Source organism: Euprymna scolopes, chromosome 32, assembly GCF_053919585.1.
Source record: "Euprymna scolopes isolate OS-2025 chromosome 32, ASM5391958v1, whole genome shotgun sequence".
In the NCBI taxonomy this organism is placed as follows: Eukaryota; Metazoa; Mollusca; class Cephalopoda; order Sepiida; family Sepiolidae; genus Euprymna; species Euprymna scolopes.
This window is the reverse complement of record NC_136513.1, coordinates 94,160,428-94,177,425: the sequence shown is the minus strand read 5'-3', so window position 1 is coordinate 94,177,425 and position 16,998 is coordinate 94,160,428. Positions and strand designations below refer to the sequence as shown.

The 16,998-nt window shown below is 34.6% G+C and overlaps 1 protein-coding gene across 7 annotated transcripts in view; it reads left to right on the top strand.

Annotated features, from left to right (window-relative positions):
* The window catches only part of LOC145256505 (GRAM domain-containing protein 4-like), a 390,407-nt gene that overhangs the window by 148,732 nt on the left and 224,677 nt on the right, over positions 1-16,998 (top strand). For all 7 annotated transcript variants that reach the window (XM_080115472.1, XM_080115469.1, XM_080115470.1 and 4 more), the window contains exon 2: positions 7,004-7,282. In XM_080115472.1, the coding sequence (XP_079971598.1) occupies positions 7,076-7,282 (207 nt within the window). In that variant the 5' untranslated portion in view covers positions 7,004-7,075. The remainder of the gene's footprint in view (positions 1-7,003; positions 7,283-16,998) is intronic.

Sequence of the window (16,998 nt, the reverse complement as noted above, 5' to 3'; positions counted from 1 at the left end):
TTAGATCATTTACATATGTTCCAAGAAATCAAGACAATAAAACCTGGAATAGTGTACGATCATTTCAGAGACGATATCAAGTTTATTTAAATACAGTCTTCTCATGAACACAAAGTGGGGGGGGGTTGATGATGAAAATCAAAGTCGTTTTCTCGAACTTTTACCTACAGACACTTGTATTTCTTGCTTATGCCATCATCAGTATAGGAAGAAATGACTGCCAGACAAAGAATTTAAACACAGTCACAAAGTCACTTTTGATTCTGCAATCCAATATTAAACCTCTAGGCCATCAATAATTATTATATAGGAAAAAAGAGAGAATTAAGTTTTATATATAACAAGTGAGCGTTAATCTAGAATGGAGGAATGCTTACAGTCCAGCGAATTCATAAAGGGGGACATCATTATTTTTGTAGATGTAAGTGGTAATAGTATGTGATGTGTATGAATTCAGTTAATGACGGCGTAAACATAGGAAAGTAAGCAAAAGTATTAATCTACATGGTTAAGAATGGGGTCATAAGAGGACTTATGGAATAGGGGTAAAATTGGAACTACTTCCTCTTTAGGTTATGACGATGTTGATGTTGCTTCTAGGAATAAAGGTAATATTTTAATATTACAAATTAATTCGTCTAAAATGGCATTCTATAGTTAAATAAGATAATGACTAATAGTGTAAATATAATAAATTTGTACGTGCATCTGTTGTTGTAAACCTACAATATTTTGTGTCTAGAGGGGAAAAACTGTGCCTCTTTTATTATATATAGGGATGCTTGGCTTGTTTTTCATCAAGTCATAAGTAACAGGGTGTGTTTAAAGATTTACATGTAACAGATTTTCAAACTATATCTCATTTTACTATTTGTGTTTGTTTCTTTTTTGTCAAATCCTGGTGATATATGGAATATTGTTAAAAAAGCATTTATGGTCGGTATATCTTTAAAAGAATATTCAGTATTTGGTATTGGTGGGAATTTTTTAGAGTTGTAGTTTTAGCTTTATAGATTAGGGAAGTTGATAGACATTTCTGTTGTTGTGGATATTTATTTTTATTAATGCAGATACATGTTTTGGTATCTTTTGTTCTAATATATTATTGTGTTTTTTGTTTTTATATTTTTTCTTGGTTTTCTTACAACTGTAGTTTAAGGGTATTTTTTATTAAAAATTTTGTGGAGAATATTATTTAGGGAAATGAAGGTTAATTAGATTTAGGAATCTTTTTGCTTAGTTTGGTTGATTGGAGGTGTAAACCAAATACTTTTTCTATTTCTAGCTTTTTTGGTGTATTATTAGATAGTGTAGGTTTAATGTATTTTTATATCCACTTCTTTTAATACTTCATTATAAAGATGAGAACAGTAAATTTGAATAAGCCAAATAATACAAAAATTCCCCAAACATGAAAATCAACTTTCCAAAATCAATTGTTCCATGTTTTTTAAATTTTTATTGACTTATTTATTGCAAGAAAAAGGCGAGGAGATAAATGATGGATAAAGATGATGGAGAAGAATATCTCCTGCAAAGAAGGTTGGTTCTCTCTACCAGCCTAGAAAACTTATGACACCTGCCAATATCTGTATATGGGCTGGTACTCCAACAACTAGTTTCTTCCTAATAGTTCTACCATGCTCCAGTCTCTCTCCCATCACCACAATTTTGCATCACTGTGCTTCTTTTACAAGTACTTTCACAGAATATGCTGTGAAGGTACAGCACTTGCACCTTTCTCCCAACATAAATACCCATGACCAACCTGACTAGCAGTAAAATCCCATCCTTTTACTGTAAATATCCCAAGATGCTGAAAAAAATTTCTATTCAAATAATTTCTTACCTCTGACCACTTGCCTTTTGAAGCCCCTCTCTGTTCCATGTTTCTCCAACTATACCAACGTACAAAAATTTAAATGTAATATGAACAAAAATGTGTTGTCCAACCTCCTTCTTTTGATGCCTACTACAAATCTGAAATCCCCATCCAGTTTATGGCCCAATTTCCAGCAATTTTATGTCAGCATCTTCCGGCAAATTATGTAAACAGCCGGAAGATGCTAAAGCAATTATCCAATCAGTTGTCAGAGGATAAGTTTCAATAAAATTCATTAAATCAAGAAAAATTTTAATTGAAAATGATTTTAAATATGCTACGTTGAAGTGAAATCCCCCCACCCACTTGTTAAGGATGGCTTTTTAAGTAGAAAGCCATTTTTAATTTGGAGAAAGGACAGAGATATTTCGTTTTTAATCAGTCTGGCAGTTTTCGCTTTGGCATCTTCTGGCTGTTTATATAACTTGCCAGAAGATGCTGACATGCAGTTGCTGCAAATCGGGTCATAAACGGAATAAGTATTTCAGAGGAGGGTTGGACAGAAAGATGTTTGTTCACATTACATTTGAATTTTTGCGTGTTGGTATAGTTGAAGGAACTGGGAAAACCTGGATAAGTACCCCTAAACATTCTTGCTCCTAATTACAGTAACCTCACATGTCTCACGGGCAATATGTTTTGTTTCGGGTGGAATAAAGTTAAAAAGATCAGCTGTCTCATGTTATTTTCTTTTAGTATTTCTTTCCCCTGTGTTTATTGCAAGATAAGGAGATAAATGATAGCTGATGATGATGATGATGATGATGATGATGATGAAGAAGAAGAAGAAGAAGAAGAAGAAGAAGAAGAAGAAGAAGAAGAGCTGTTTCATCAACATCTCCTCTGACTTTGCCTCCTTGTTTATCATCTGAGTGTTTATCTTTCTAATCTACTAAAGGATACGGTGGGGGTGGGGGGATGTAACGCCAGAAAAGCAAACTTCTTTTTTTGTCGATTTGTTTAGTTAAGATCAAGATCTCATTGAATGCTAAGGATTTACGATCACTTGCACGGAGCAATTTGCATTTACCAAAATCTATTTCCTTTTATTGTAGAGTATTGTATTAAGTTACCATGTGTAATGTAGGTCTCCTTCTTCCTCTTTGTTGTCAGCAGCAATTACAGAGTTGTTCTTTTTATTTCTCGTCATCGTAGTAGTAGTAATAGTGAATACTGGCTGTAGTTTTGTCTGTCTTTTTTTTATACATAGGGGTCACCACTTATCAAGGCCCGGAGGCAACTCGAGGATAAGGGTTACTGAGTGTACAGTAGTCAATGGGATAACACAGTAATCATTAGTAGTGGAAATTTGGTAAATTGGATTCGATAAGGGGACAGTTCAAGAATTTGTTTACGTTGGACTTGAAGACAACCAAATTGTAGTCAGACGGAAAACAGGTAAACTGAGCACTCGTCTAACTGAAGCCACTGTCAATAATTTTCCCCACTTTTTATCTGTGCCTAAACCTGAACGTAGATACCATAAACAAAGTTTCTTTTTTACAACTGCACATCTGTGGAACTCTGTTCTGTGGAACTGATTTCCAGCTGACTACAATACCGTCGGCTTCAAGTCTAACATAAACAAGTTCTTGATGAACTGTCTCCTTAAGTAACCCAATTTACCAAATTTCCACTACTAACGATTACTACGATTTTGTCCTATTGACTACTGTACACTCATTAACCCTTATCCTCGAGTGGCCTCTGGGCCTTGATAAGTGGTGACAAAAAAAAAACAATAAAAAGAAGCATTCCTATTCTGTCATGGTTAATCACCTGAAGAAGGCCAAGGGAATAGTTGGCCGAAACGTGGTGAAACAACAACAACTATGAAGACGACAAAACAGTCCACAAAAAAGTCAAAAGAACAAATTATGAAGCCTCATCTTAAGGAATGAAAAAAAAATAATCTATATATATAAAAGCGAAAATGTTTGTATGTATGTATGTTTGTATGTATGTATGTTTGTGTGTCCGCTAAAAACTTTCGACAGACAGAACAAAAATTGACAAGCTTGGTATCATATTGAAGCTCCATCCTTCGCCCGAAAAATATCGAAAAATTGGCCAAAAACGTTAATTTTTTCACCCTGAAATCAACAATGGGGGGGGGTCAACAAAAACCGTCCTCTCATGATGACGACTGGTTCTACGCATGCGTCAGATGACGTCATGACCTGATTCAGTTTAAATAGTTGAAGAACTGACTAAATTTCATGTATGTTGTGTTAGCTCAGTTGGTTAGAGCGTTGGTTCATTATCTAAACATTTTGGTTTCGAATCGTGGTGTGAGATGTCTTCTTTTTTATTTTTTTTTGATTTTTTAAATTTAAATATTGAACCAGTGTTATTTAAGCCATTTTTCACATAACGTTTTTTTACTTCGCTTATTCTTAGGTTTCCATTAACACCCCTGACCGACCACACACACCCAAAAACACCTGGGTACCCACCGATTTTTTAAATTTTAATATCGAAACAGGCTTATTTAAGCCATTTTTCACATCTTTTTTTTTTTGGTTTTTTGTTTTAACGTTCGTTTTTCTGTTTTTTTTTTTTTTGTTTTTTCGATTTTTACATTTAACATCGTCCGTTTGCCTTTTTTTGTGTTTTTTTTTCGATGTTTTGATTACCCCCCCCCCTGGGTACCCCCCCCGCTTCAGTTTTAACGTTCGTTTTTATGTTTTCTTTTGTTACTTTGCTTATTCTTAGGTTTTTATTAACACCCCCACCCCCTCCAAACACATGCATTTTTGTATGTCCAAAAAAGGCTTTTTCCGCCGACGGTCATGGGGTCGTTACTATCGCTTAGAAATGTTTATATACCCCTAGATAATAATATCTAGGATTTGGGAACATGCGTCACGTCTAGATTTATTTACATCGATTTTTACAAATTTTTATAAGATTCGCGCTATTTCGCTGTGTCACCTGTTTGTTCGGCTTTTTAGTATAAATAAAGTGAAACTAAATTCAAACGGTGTGTTCTCGACTTTCGCGCCGGAACATCAAGAAAGCAATCAGCTTTTGCTCAATGCGATGGAAACCTTATATCAGACAATTGCTTTCATATGGACATCCCTATTTTTTATGGGGAGCTAATTTTCAACCCAACATCTTGGGGAAACTAAACCAAAACAAACTTCACTGCGGGATTGATGTTTGACCTAATTCACGTTTTTTTTTTTTTTTTTTTTTTCACTTTCGCCTCAAGGATTCAAGTTCGAGCCTCCCTCCCCCCAAACTTTTTTGTTTTTTTAAACACCCGGCCACCGCCGGACTGTTCATATTGCATCATGTTCATCTTTTTTATTTTAAGAAGTTTTAACATTGTTTGTTTTTATAATATTTAAACAGGGTTATTACTTCACTTTGTAATCATTTTACCCCCCCCCACACACACACGCCTCTAAAAACCCGGGCAACGCCGGGTACCCCCGCTAGTCTATATATATAAGAGGCAAAAGTGGCGTGCGCATTTTTGTATGTCCAGCAAAAGCTTTTTTCGCCAGGGTTCTCGGGGGGGGGGGTACTATGTCTTAGAACTTTTTATATACCCCCTAGATCATAATATCTACGATTTGCGAAGTGATGTCATCTCTAGATTTATTTTGATCGACTTTTATAAAATTCGCGCTATTCTGTTCTGTCACGTGTTTGTTCGGCTTTTTAGTATAAATAAAGTGAAACTGATGGAGCGAAAGCAATTTCTGGGCTTTTCCACTGGGAACGCCCAGAAAGCAATCAGCTTTGATCAATGCGGTGAAAACCGTCATATCAGACAATTGCTATTCATTTGGACACTCCCCTTTTTTGAGGGGAGCTGGTTTTACCCAAACATCTTGGGGAAACAAAATAAAACCAAAAAAACTGCCTCGCAGCAAAAGTTAAGTGCGGCATTTCATTTCCCTATGGTGTGATGTTTGACCTCATTAAATTTACTCACTTAACTTTTTAATCATTTAATTTCAACCATTCTCACATCTATGTCTTCTTAGCATTGTGGTAAGATGTCAGGCTTTTTTTTCGAATGCCTCAAGGCTTCGGGTTTGAACCTACCTACCTACCAAAACTTTTTTCTTTCTTTTTTTTTACACCTCCACACACCCGGGCAACGCCGGGCACCCCTGCTAGTAATATATAATTGCAGAGTTGTTCTGTTTACTTCTCTTCATAGTAGCAGCAGCAGCACTTTTGTCTATCTTTTTCTTTTGTCATATATATATATATATATATATATATATATATATATATATATATATATAACTGTACATGCCTCCCCACGAAGTCAGAGTTAGAGACAAGGTCGGTTTTTAATGTGGGGGAAAATCCAGTCGTTCATTTAATAACTATTTTCATTCATTTTAGAATTTTCTTCTCTTAAAGAGATCCCATTTATTAAAAATTTTGTTTAAAAAAACTTTAGAACTTTTCTGTAAGGAAACGCGTGATTTACTTAACTAGTACGTGTGCATGATTCAAAGGGTCGGTCGTGGAACAAAATGAAAGAGAAAGAAAGGAAAACTTAACATGGCGAGACAGTTTGTTTTATGATGAATAATCACGTGACTGTGAATCTTTATGCAAATGAGATTAGTCTATAAAAGCGGACGTGAAGTGAGTATGAGGCGAGTTGAGAGAAGGCGTGTTACTTATGCAGACGTGTGGAAGTCAGCTGGAAGATCGTTGCGTTTGAAAGTTGGAAGTTTTGACAACATTGTCGAATTTAACCGAGAAATTGGTGATTTGAAGCGCAAAATAGATAACACTTGAGTTATTTGATTATATTTTCAGAAAGCTATGACATTTTTAAGTCGTACGTTTTCATATAAATATAAAAATGCCTGTTGTAATTTATTTTGGAATTCTAACTATTTTATAAACACTAAAAACTTTTATTTTAATTCAATAAATGTTTTATTTCGTGTTATTCTTAATTTATCGTGTTTGTTTTATTTTACTAAAATGCTATGAGAAACTTTAACAACTCTTTCAATTGTCTCCTCATGGAATTCTGTGAAAATAAAACCCAAAAAATTGTCCTTCAAACCAAAAAATGCAGAAGTGGCCGAATTATTTCCAAATGGATTAAAAATGTTTCTCTACTTCTCTTTTCAGATTCCGCTGGAGTCTGTACGAGCGCAAGTTGACACGAGTATGATTGGTTGAACTTTCTAGTGGCGAAACGCAATGAGTTTGAAAAATGCTATCCGAGCTCGATTCCGTAACACAGACAAGCCGGAGAAGGTGGGAAGTAGTGAAGACAAGGAAGAAGAAAATGCTGCAGTAACGGCAGCAGCGGCAGCAGCAGCAACAGTGATGGGGCCATCAACACCAACAAACTCCACTTGTCGCAAAGTAACGCGACCCGGAAAAATGCATATTCCAGAAGAAGATGTAAGTACGATTGGATTTTAAGTTTTAATAAAACCAAAATATTGACTTCCAATTCTTAACAAATATTCAAACAATGCCTATCAAGACGAAGCTCTTTTCTTTTATAAAACTGACGCGCATGTTCCTAATGAGAGTAGAGATCAGGTAAGTTGAATTAAATGCTGAATGTATAAAAATAAGGAAGGACCAATGGCACAGTGGTTAGAGTACTTGGAAAAATTCAGTTGTCAAAATGACATTCTTCTGAAATATGCAATTGCCAATTAGTGAAGACCTCTATCCAGTCATAGCATGTTACCTCGATGAATTTAATAAAGGGTCTGAATTGGAAAAGTCTGAGTCGCACGACGATGTTCACTTTACACAGGTCTGAACACTTCTTTCTTAGAACTGCCCGCCTATGGAACACTGTGCTGGTGGCTTGCTTTTTAACCAACTGCAATAGCGTTGCCTTCAAGTCTAATGTAAACAAGTTCAGAAAAGACTGACGATGTTCAATTCTACACAGGTCTGAACACTTCTGCCCACTTCCCCCAGCATCTCCTCAAAATCACATGTGAAACGCAATGTTTTTTAGAACTGTGCAAGACAGTGAGCATTAAAAGACCACGGTCGCCATCTTGGATCTTTTCATTTGTCTTTCTCAGCCTGCACAACAGGCAGACCTGAGCACGTTTTTGCGGTAAGCCTTCTCTATTTTCCCTACAGGATCTCATTCAAAATCCTGTGCAGATTCCCCGAGTTTGACAGAAAGGTTATATTGACGGAAACATTTGTGAAAATGATACTCAAGATGAGATCAGTAGTTTGAAGAATCCCAATATTATGGATGAAAATAAAAAAAATCAAGGAAGGAAATGGAATTTTTTTGCATACTGAAATACCATGCTCTGTATGTAGGAAGACATTGATATCTCCCTGCAAGATTCACAAAAACCTAACGTTGTCATCTACCCTGACCGGGACATGCTTGTAAACTTGATATCCCCATGAAGCTTTCTCCTTTGGAGGATGCCAATTCAACACACCTCGGGTGAGTGCTGCTGGCTTTTTAAACAATGAGAAACCTATATATTATATTTATTTATTTATTTTTCTTGATCACCCTTCGGTCCCATAGCGCAGTGGATAAAGATGTTGAATCTCTACGTTTCCTGGTGAGAATTGTCTGAAGATAGCTACCTAGCTAGAGGCTTACATGGCCAAAAAAAAACCCAAAAGAAAACGTGGTGAGACGACAACAACTATGGATGGCGGCAGGAATTGCTGAGAATCCAGTTAGGAGATTCGGATTTCCTATCCTTGGAATGTTTTTAGCTCCTCAAACAGATTTCTCATTAATTAATTTATTTATTGCGGACTATTATCCTCATTTTTCTTAGATGTTGTTTCACAATGTTTCGGCCAACTATTCCTCTGGCCTTCGTCAGGTGGCCGAAACGTCGTGAAATAACATCTAAGAAAAATGAGGATAATAGTCCGCAACAAATAAATTAATTAATGAGAAACCTGTTTGAGGAGCTAAAAACATTCCAAGACTATTAAGCTGAAATCTCAAATTTCTTTACTTTTAGCATCTTTAATGAATTCCGTTGAAGTTATTTTTGACTAAGACATCTTATAAAGCCTATGACTTAACTTTGACTTAGGCGGCATGCGCTCAGGATGGATTGAGCTGGCTTGTCCCATTGAATACACAACGTAGATCACACATGATGGTCTGTAGTGGCCAAGATAGTTATGAGTATCTAGTCCTAGGACCAATGACACTTTAAACCGTGGGTCGGCTCAATGTCTGCTTTAATGGTGTATAAATACATCTTCAGTTGGTCTTTCAGGCATCTACGTTAATCTTCGAGTGGTTTTAGAACTATTGCTTCGTAGATAAACTCTCCTGTGTTGCAGCACACAGCGTGGATAAAACAACAAAGTCTCCTCTTTAAAAGCATTTAGCTAAAGATGATGATCCTGTATTGTATCCAGATTGTGTATTGGAGACAAAATAGTGGTAGTGCAGAATTCGGTGGAGGTAGTATAGATCAAACACCACAAACCTTTTGAAATCTGCAGCTGCGATTGATCATGTCTCACAGTTGTAGAGAAAGACTGTCCATAGAAGCACCTGATAAATCTGTATTTTCATACTTATACTTGCGGTTGTGGACTCCTATGTTTCTTTTTTTTTTTTTTTTTTTGACTTGGGAGTTACCACTTATCAAGGCCTAAAGGTCACTCGAGGATAAGGGCTAATAAATGTAAGTTGGTAGTGTAGTCATCGTTAATTGGGTAGAATTTGATTGTTTATAGGGGCGGCTCAACAAAAACTTGTTAACATTAGATTTGAAGGTTACCATGTTGTATTCAACCAAAAAGCAGGACGGTGGAACAGTCTTTCACAGGCAGACAGTTCTGGGAAAGAAGCTTTGTTCGTGGAAGCTGCGCTTAGATTTAGGCACAGATTGAGTGGGGAAAATCGGATATAGTGATTGTAGCTAGTCGAGTGTTTTTGTGAAAGTTTAGCAAGGGGGGGGACTATAGATTGGAGTTCAGTTGAGCACTTGCCATGAAAATCATGATAGAGCAGAGACAGGCTTGCAAGGTTTCTTCTGTGGGAAAGAGGTTGCAGAAAAGAGAAAAGGGTATCATCTACTAGATTTCGAAAACAATTTTGAACTCTATTAAGGTAAGGTGGGACACGCTGAGCAGCTCCTACTCAGATATGGCAACAGTACTCCATTTTAGGGTGTACCTGGCTCTTATACAAATAGAGAATTGCATCAGCAGTGAGATACCTAGTGGAACGGAAGCGTGATCCAACCAGTATTTCAGCAATCTTAGCAACAGATTTGACTTATATGTTCCATTTCAGATCAGGAGTGAAGGTTGGTCCAGAAGCTTGTCAAGACATGAGCTTCACCAAGATGAGAGCCATTCATTTCAAAGTAGGACATGATAGGGGTCAGAGAGATTATGGTGAAAGGAGAGAAGTTTGGTTTTCGATGCATTAAAATTAACCAGCGACCTCTTTCCCCATTACACCACTTTCTCAAGAATGGAAGAGAATTAAAAAGAATTTGGTCATTGTTGACCTTGGAAGTGTTGCCATAGATTGTGCTATCATCTGTATAAATGTCTATGAATGATCTAAGAGTGTGATTTGGAAGATCATTGATGAAGATCAAGAAGAGAATTCGACTTGAGGGATGCCAGCGTTAATACCATGAATTTCTGATTTCTGCCCATCAACGACTACTCTCATAAGCCTATCAGAGAGAAAGGATTTAATAATTGAGAAGACATTTCCAACTATTCCATAGTTGATGATCTTGTGAAGTAGAACTTTGTGCCACACTCTATCAAAAGCCATTGATATGTCAAGAGCTATTGCTCTAGAGACAAAGCCCCCATCAAGAGATTAACTAATTCAGTGTGATATAACAGTTAGTACATCAGCTGTAAATCTCACAGAATGGAAACCATATTGCATGTCACTGAGCAGTTATTTTTATTGAGTTGGTTGGCGACTTCTCTGTTTATATCACTGATTCCAGCAACTTATTCTTCACGTACAGGAGACTGATTGGTCTGTATTGAGAGGGAGATGACCGATCTCAGGAATTTTGGAATAGGGGGCAGACTGATGAAGTTTTCCAGGGTGTTGGGAAGCATTTCTCCTTAAGGCAATGTTTAAACAGCTTCGCAAGTATGGGAGCTAGTTCTGATTGAAACTTTCTGAGCACTATGACTGGAATGCCATCAGGGTCAGTTGCTTTACTGGAATCAATGTTTTTGATATGCTTAGAAACATCATATAGAGATATTTGTATGTCACATAGTGTGTTTTCAGTCACAGGAGGAAATACAAGGAGGAGGGCAACTCTGATTGCAAAGAGTAGAATTTGCTGCAAAGTTCTTTGCAAAGAGGGTTTTTTTTTTGTTTTTTTTGGCAGATGCTGATGAAATTACCTCAGGTCCGTCGGTGATGGTAGAGATGGAGGGCTCTGTTATTCACCAAAAACTGATGAGAACTAAGGTGCTTCTCAGCTACTTTAAACTTGACATATGAATCTCTTGCATTCTTTATTACTCTTTTATAATGGTTGGTAGCAATCCTAAAGGTGCCTTTACTTTCACGACGTCTATTACGCTGAAAGCAATGGAAATAGTGATTTCTGTGTGCAGTGTCAGCAGCACATTCTGGAGTGAACCATAGCTGACTATTGGGCTTTTGCTGGAATGTCTTGGAGGGTAGAGGGGATGAAGTGGTCTAAACCAACAATTAACCATTCAGTCAGGTCAGATACTATAGCAAAGTGACACATTCTTTTTTAACATGGAGTGCAGAGGTATACCTGATATAAATGTTCGGAAGTTATCCCAATCAGCCATAGAGTATCGATATACAGTACGATGAAGAGGTACATCTAAGAACTTATTACATTTTGTTTTAATCTTAATCGAGACAACTGGGTGATCGAAAGATCCCAATGGAGACAGAATGGAGGATGAGAACATTTATGGGAAAGTTGTAAGAAAAAGGTTAAGGAGACCTGCATATTGTCTGTCGGAATCAAACATATAGGTGGGTTTGTGAACAATTTGTATCAGATTATAAGCAATTGAGAAATCGTGACAGTATCTTCCCTCATTGTCTGTCTTGTTTGAGCTATTCAACATTGTGAATGTTGAAGTCTCTGCAGACGTGAACTTTAACTGAGGGATTGGTAGACGCAATGTGGTCAATTTTCTCAGAGATAATCTCAATGATAGCAACTTCACTGTTCTGAGGTCAAAAGAGGGTAAATATGAACGTGGTGCTGCAAGCAAATGCTATTCTAAAAGGCAAATTAGGATCTTCTTTGGAGATGACCCGACCACAAGGAAAGCCATCTCTAATCTAGGCATATATTCAATGCCCATGACGATTTTGGCGATCAGATTTGGATGTTAAATCCAAAAAATTCTCACATAGCTCCTATAAAGTCTATACACATGCTTCTAACAAGCGTTGGCCATTCGTAGCAAAATTTAATGCTGAGCGTGTAAAAATAAGATTTAAAATAGGAAATCACACATAAGATTAGTTTAAATTTACTCCATAAAATAGAAATCAACATTAACTTATCGTTTTTAATAAAATTAGCAGATTTATAACAGACATGACTTTTTTTCAATTCAATAATAATTTCTACAAACAAAATTTTGGTCTTCCTATAGGTAATCCTCTTAGTGGATTATTAGCGTTCCTATTCTTAGAATTCCTAGAATCTGCAACATTTTGAATTCTAACGATTATATTCATTCCAAAAAAAGAATAGAAACAGCGTCATATTTTTTTGCTTCTAACAGCTATATATCATTTAAAATAATTCACTCACTCCATGCTAAAAACGTTACACATACTTTGAATGCAAACGGCTATTTTTCATTCAAAAAAGGACAAAAACATTCATTTCACATTAGAAACACAGCAAATATATTTTCAAATATTGTATTTTATTGCCTCAAATCAGTCATTCTGAAAAAGACTTGAAATAAAGACGAAACGTTGATGAAGATATAATTTTGGTTGGAATTTTATTTTCATAATTTTCATCATATATATATATATATATATATATATATATATATATATATATATATATATATATATTTATTTACTAGTGGTGAAAAAACCGGACTAGAGTGCTCAATGTGTAGTCAGAGCAGAATATAGGAAATTTATTACTGTGAGTCCAGCTGAAACAATATGTAAACTCATTCTGGACTCACAGTAATAAATTTCCTATATATATATATATATATATATATATATATATATATATATATATATATATTTAATTTAGGTAAACAAATTACATGGTTATGACTAGGGCTATGACAACAGCATATTCTTTTCATTGTTTTGAAAAAACGAGTATATATCCGACACAGTTAATCAACCGAGAACCACATCACCATATATAAAAGCATATACGATATCAACGGATACACACTTGAGAGTCAAAACAATTAAAAGAATATGCTGTTGTCCTAGCCCTAGTGATTACTATAAAGAAGCTACTATTTCGGTCACATGATGACCTTCATTGGGTACTCTAAACTTCTGATTTACAAAGAGACAGACTCTTAAAAAAGATTTTAAGAGCATATCTCTTTGTAAATTGGAAGTTTAGGTTACGCGATTAAGGTCATCATGTGATCGAAACAGTAGCTTTGTTATTATCGTAACCTTCTAATTTGTTTACCTAAAATTAAATAAATATATATATATATATATAATCAGTTTTAGGTGACAGTATTTTGGAGGTTGAAGATTCAATCTTCTGTACGAATGAGAACAAGAATGCAATTGTGACTTACTTAAAACTAAGACCCAGTTATGATTGACAAAACAATTACTTAAGACTAAGACCCAGTTATGATTGACAAAATAATTACTTAAAACTAAGACCCAGTTATGATTGACAAAACAATTACTTAAAACTAAGACCGAGTTATGATTGACAAAACAATTACTTAAGACTAAGACCCAGTTATGATTGACAAAACAATTACATAGGACTAAGACCCAGTTATGATTGACTAAACAATTACTTAAAACTAAGACCCAGTTATGATTGACAAAATAATTACTTAAAACTAAGACCGAGTTATGATTGACAAAATAATTACTTAAAACTAAGACCCAGTTATGATTGACAAAACAATTACTTAAGACTAAGACCCAGTTATGATTGACAAAACAATTACATAGGACTAAGACCCAGTTATGATTGACTAAACAATTACTTAAGACTAAGACCGAGTTATGATTGACAAAATAATTACTTAAAACTAAGACCCAGTTATGATTGACAAAACAATTACTAAAGACTATGACCCAGTTATGATTTACAAAACAATTACTTAAGACTAAGACCCAGTTATGATTGACAAAACAATTACTTAAGACTAAGACCGAGTTATGATTGACAAAACAATTACTTAAAACTAAGACCCAGTTATGATTGACAAAACAATTACTTAAGACTAAGACCCAGTTATGATTGACAAAACAATTACTTAAGACTAAGACCCAGTTATGATTGACAAAACAATTACTTAAAACTAAGACCCAGTTATGATTGACAAAACAATTACTTAAGACTAAGACCGAGTTATGATTGACAAAATAATTACTTAAAACTAAGACCCAGTTATGATTGACAAAACAATTACTAAAGACTATGACCCAGTTATGATTGACAAAACAATTACTTAAAACTAAGACCCAGTTATGATTGACAAAACAATTACTTAAAACTAAGACCCAGTTATGATTGACAAAACAATTACTTAAGACTAAGACCCAGTTATGATTGACAAAACAATTACTTAAGACTAAGACCCAGTTATGATTGACAAAACAATTACTTAAAACTAAGACCCAGTTATGATTGACTAAACAATTACTTAAGACTAAGACCGAGTTATGATTGACAAAATAATTACTTAAAACTAAGACCCAGTTATGATTGACAAAACAATTACTTAAGACTAAGACCCAGTTATGATTGACAAAACAATTACTTAAAACTAAGACCGAGTTATGATTGACAAAACAATTACTTAAAACTAAGACCGAGTTATGATTGACAAAACAATTACTTAAAACTAAGACCGAGTTATGATTGACAAAACAATTACTTAAAACTAAGACCCAGTTATGATTGACAAAACAATTACTTAAAACTAAGACCGAGTTATGATTGACAAAACAATTACTTAAGACTAAGACCCAGTTATGATTGACAAAACAATTACTTAAGACTAAGACCCAGTTATGATTGACAAAACAATTACTTAAGACTAAGACCGAGTTATGATTGACAAAACAATTACTTAAAACTAAGACCGAGTTATGATTGACAAAACAATTACTTAAAACTAAGACCGAGTTATGATTGACAAAACAATTACTTAAAACTAAGACCGAGTTATGATTGACAAAACAATTACTTAAAACTAAGACCGAGTTATGATTGACAAAACAATTACTTAAAACTAAGACCGAGTTATGATTGACAAAACAATTACTTAAAACTAAGACCGAGTTATGATTGACAAAACAATTACTTAAAACTAAGACCCAGTTATGATTGACAAAACAATTACTTAAGACTAAGACCGAGTTATGATTGACAAAACAATTACTTAAGACTAAGACCCAGTTATGATTGACAAAATAATTACTTAAAACTAAGACCGAGTTATGATTGACAAAACAATTACTTAAAACTAAGACCGAGTTATGATTGACAAAACAATTACTTAAAACTAAGACCGAGTTATGATTGACAAAACAATTACTTAAAACTAAGACCCAGTTATGATTGACAAAACAATTACTTAAGACTAAGACCCAGTTATGATTGACAAAACAATTACTTAAAACTAAGACCGAGTTATGATTGACAAAACAATTACTTAAAACTAAGACCCAGTTATGATTGACAAAACAATTACTTAAGACTAAGACCCAGTTATGACTGACAAAACAATTACTTAAGACTAAGACCCAGTTATGAGTGACAAAACAATTACTTAAAACTAAGACCCAGTTATGATTGACAAAACAATTACTTAAGACTATGACCCAGTTATGATTGACAAAACAATTACTTAAAACTAAGACCGAGTTATGATTGACAAAACAATTACTTAAAACTAAGACCCAGTTATGATTGACAAAACAATTACTTAAGACTAAGACCCAGTTATGATTGACAAAACAATTACTTAAAACTAAGACCGAGTTATGATTGACAAAACAATTACTTAAAACTAAGACCCAGTTATGATTGACAAAACAATTACTTAAGACTAAGACCCAGTTATGACTGACAAAACAATTAGTTAAGACTAAGACCCAGTTATGATTGACAAAACAATTACTTAAAACTAAGACCCAGTTATGATTGACAAAACAATTACTTAAGACTATGACCCAGTTATGATTGACAAAACAATTACTTAAAACTAAGACCGAGTTATGATTGACAAAACAATTACTTAAAACTAAGACCCAGTTATGATTGACAAAACAATTACTTAAGACTAAGACCCAGTTATGATTGACAAAACAATTACTTAAAACTAAGACCGAGTTATGATTGACAAAACAATTACTTAAAACTAAGACCCAGTTATGATTGACAAAACAATTACTTAAGACTAAGACCCAGTTATGACTGACAAAACAATTAGTTAAGACTAAGACCCAGTTATGATTGACAAAACAATTACTTAAAACTAAGACCCAGTTATGATTGACAAAACAATTACTTAAGACTATGACCCAGTTATGATTGACAAAACAATTACTTAAAACTAAGACCCAGTTATGATTGACAAAACAATTACTTAAGACTAAGACCCAGTTATGATTGACAAAACAATTACTTAAAACTAAGACCCAGTTATGATTGACAAAACAATTACTTAAGACTAAGACCCAGTCATGATTGACAAAATAATTACTTAAAACTAAGACCCAGTTATGATTGACAAAACAATTACCTAAGACTAAGACCCAGTTATGATTGACAAAACAATTACTTAAGACTATGACCCAGTTATGATTGACAAAACAATTACTTAAAACTAAGACCCAGTTATGATTGACAAAACAATTACTTAAGACTAAGACCCAGTTATGATTGACAAAACAATTA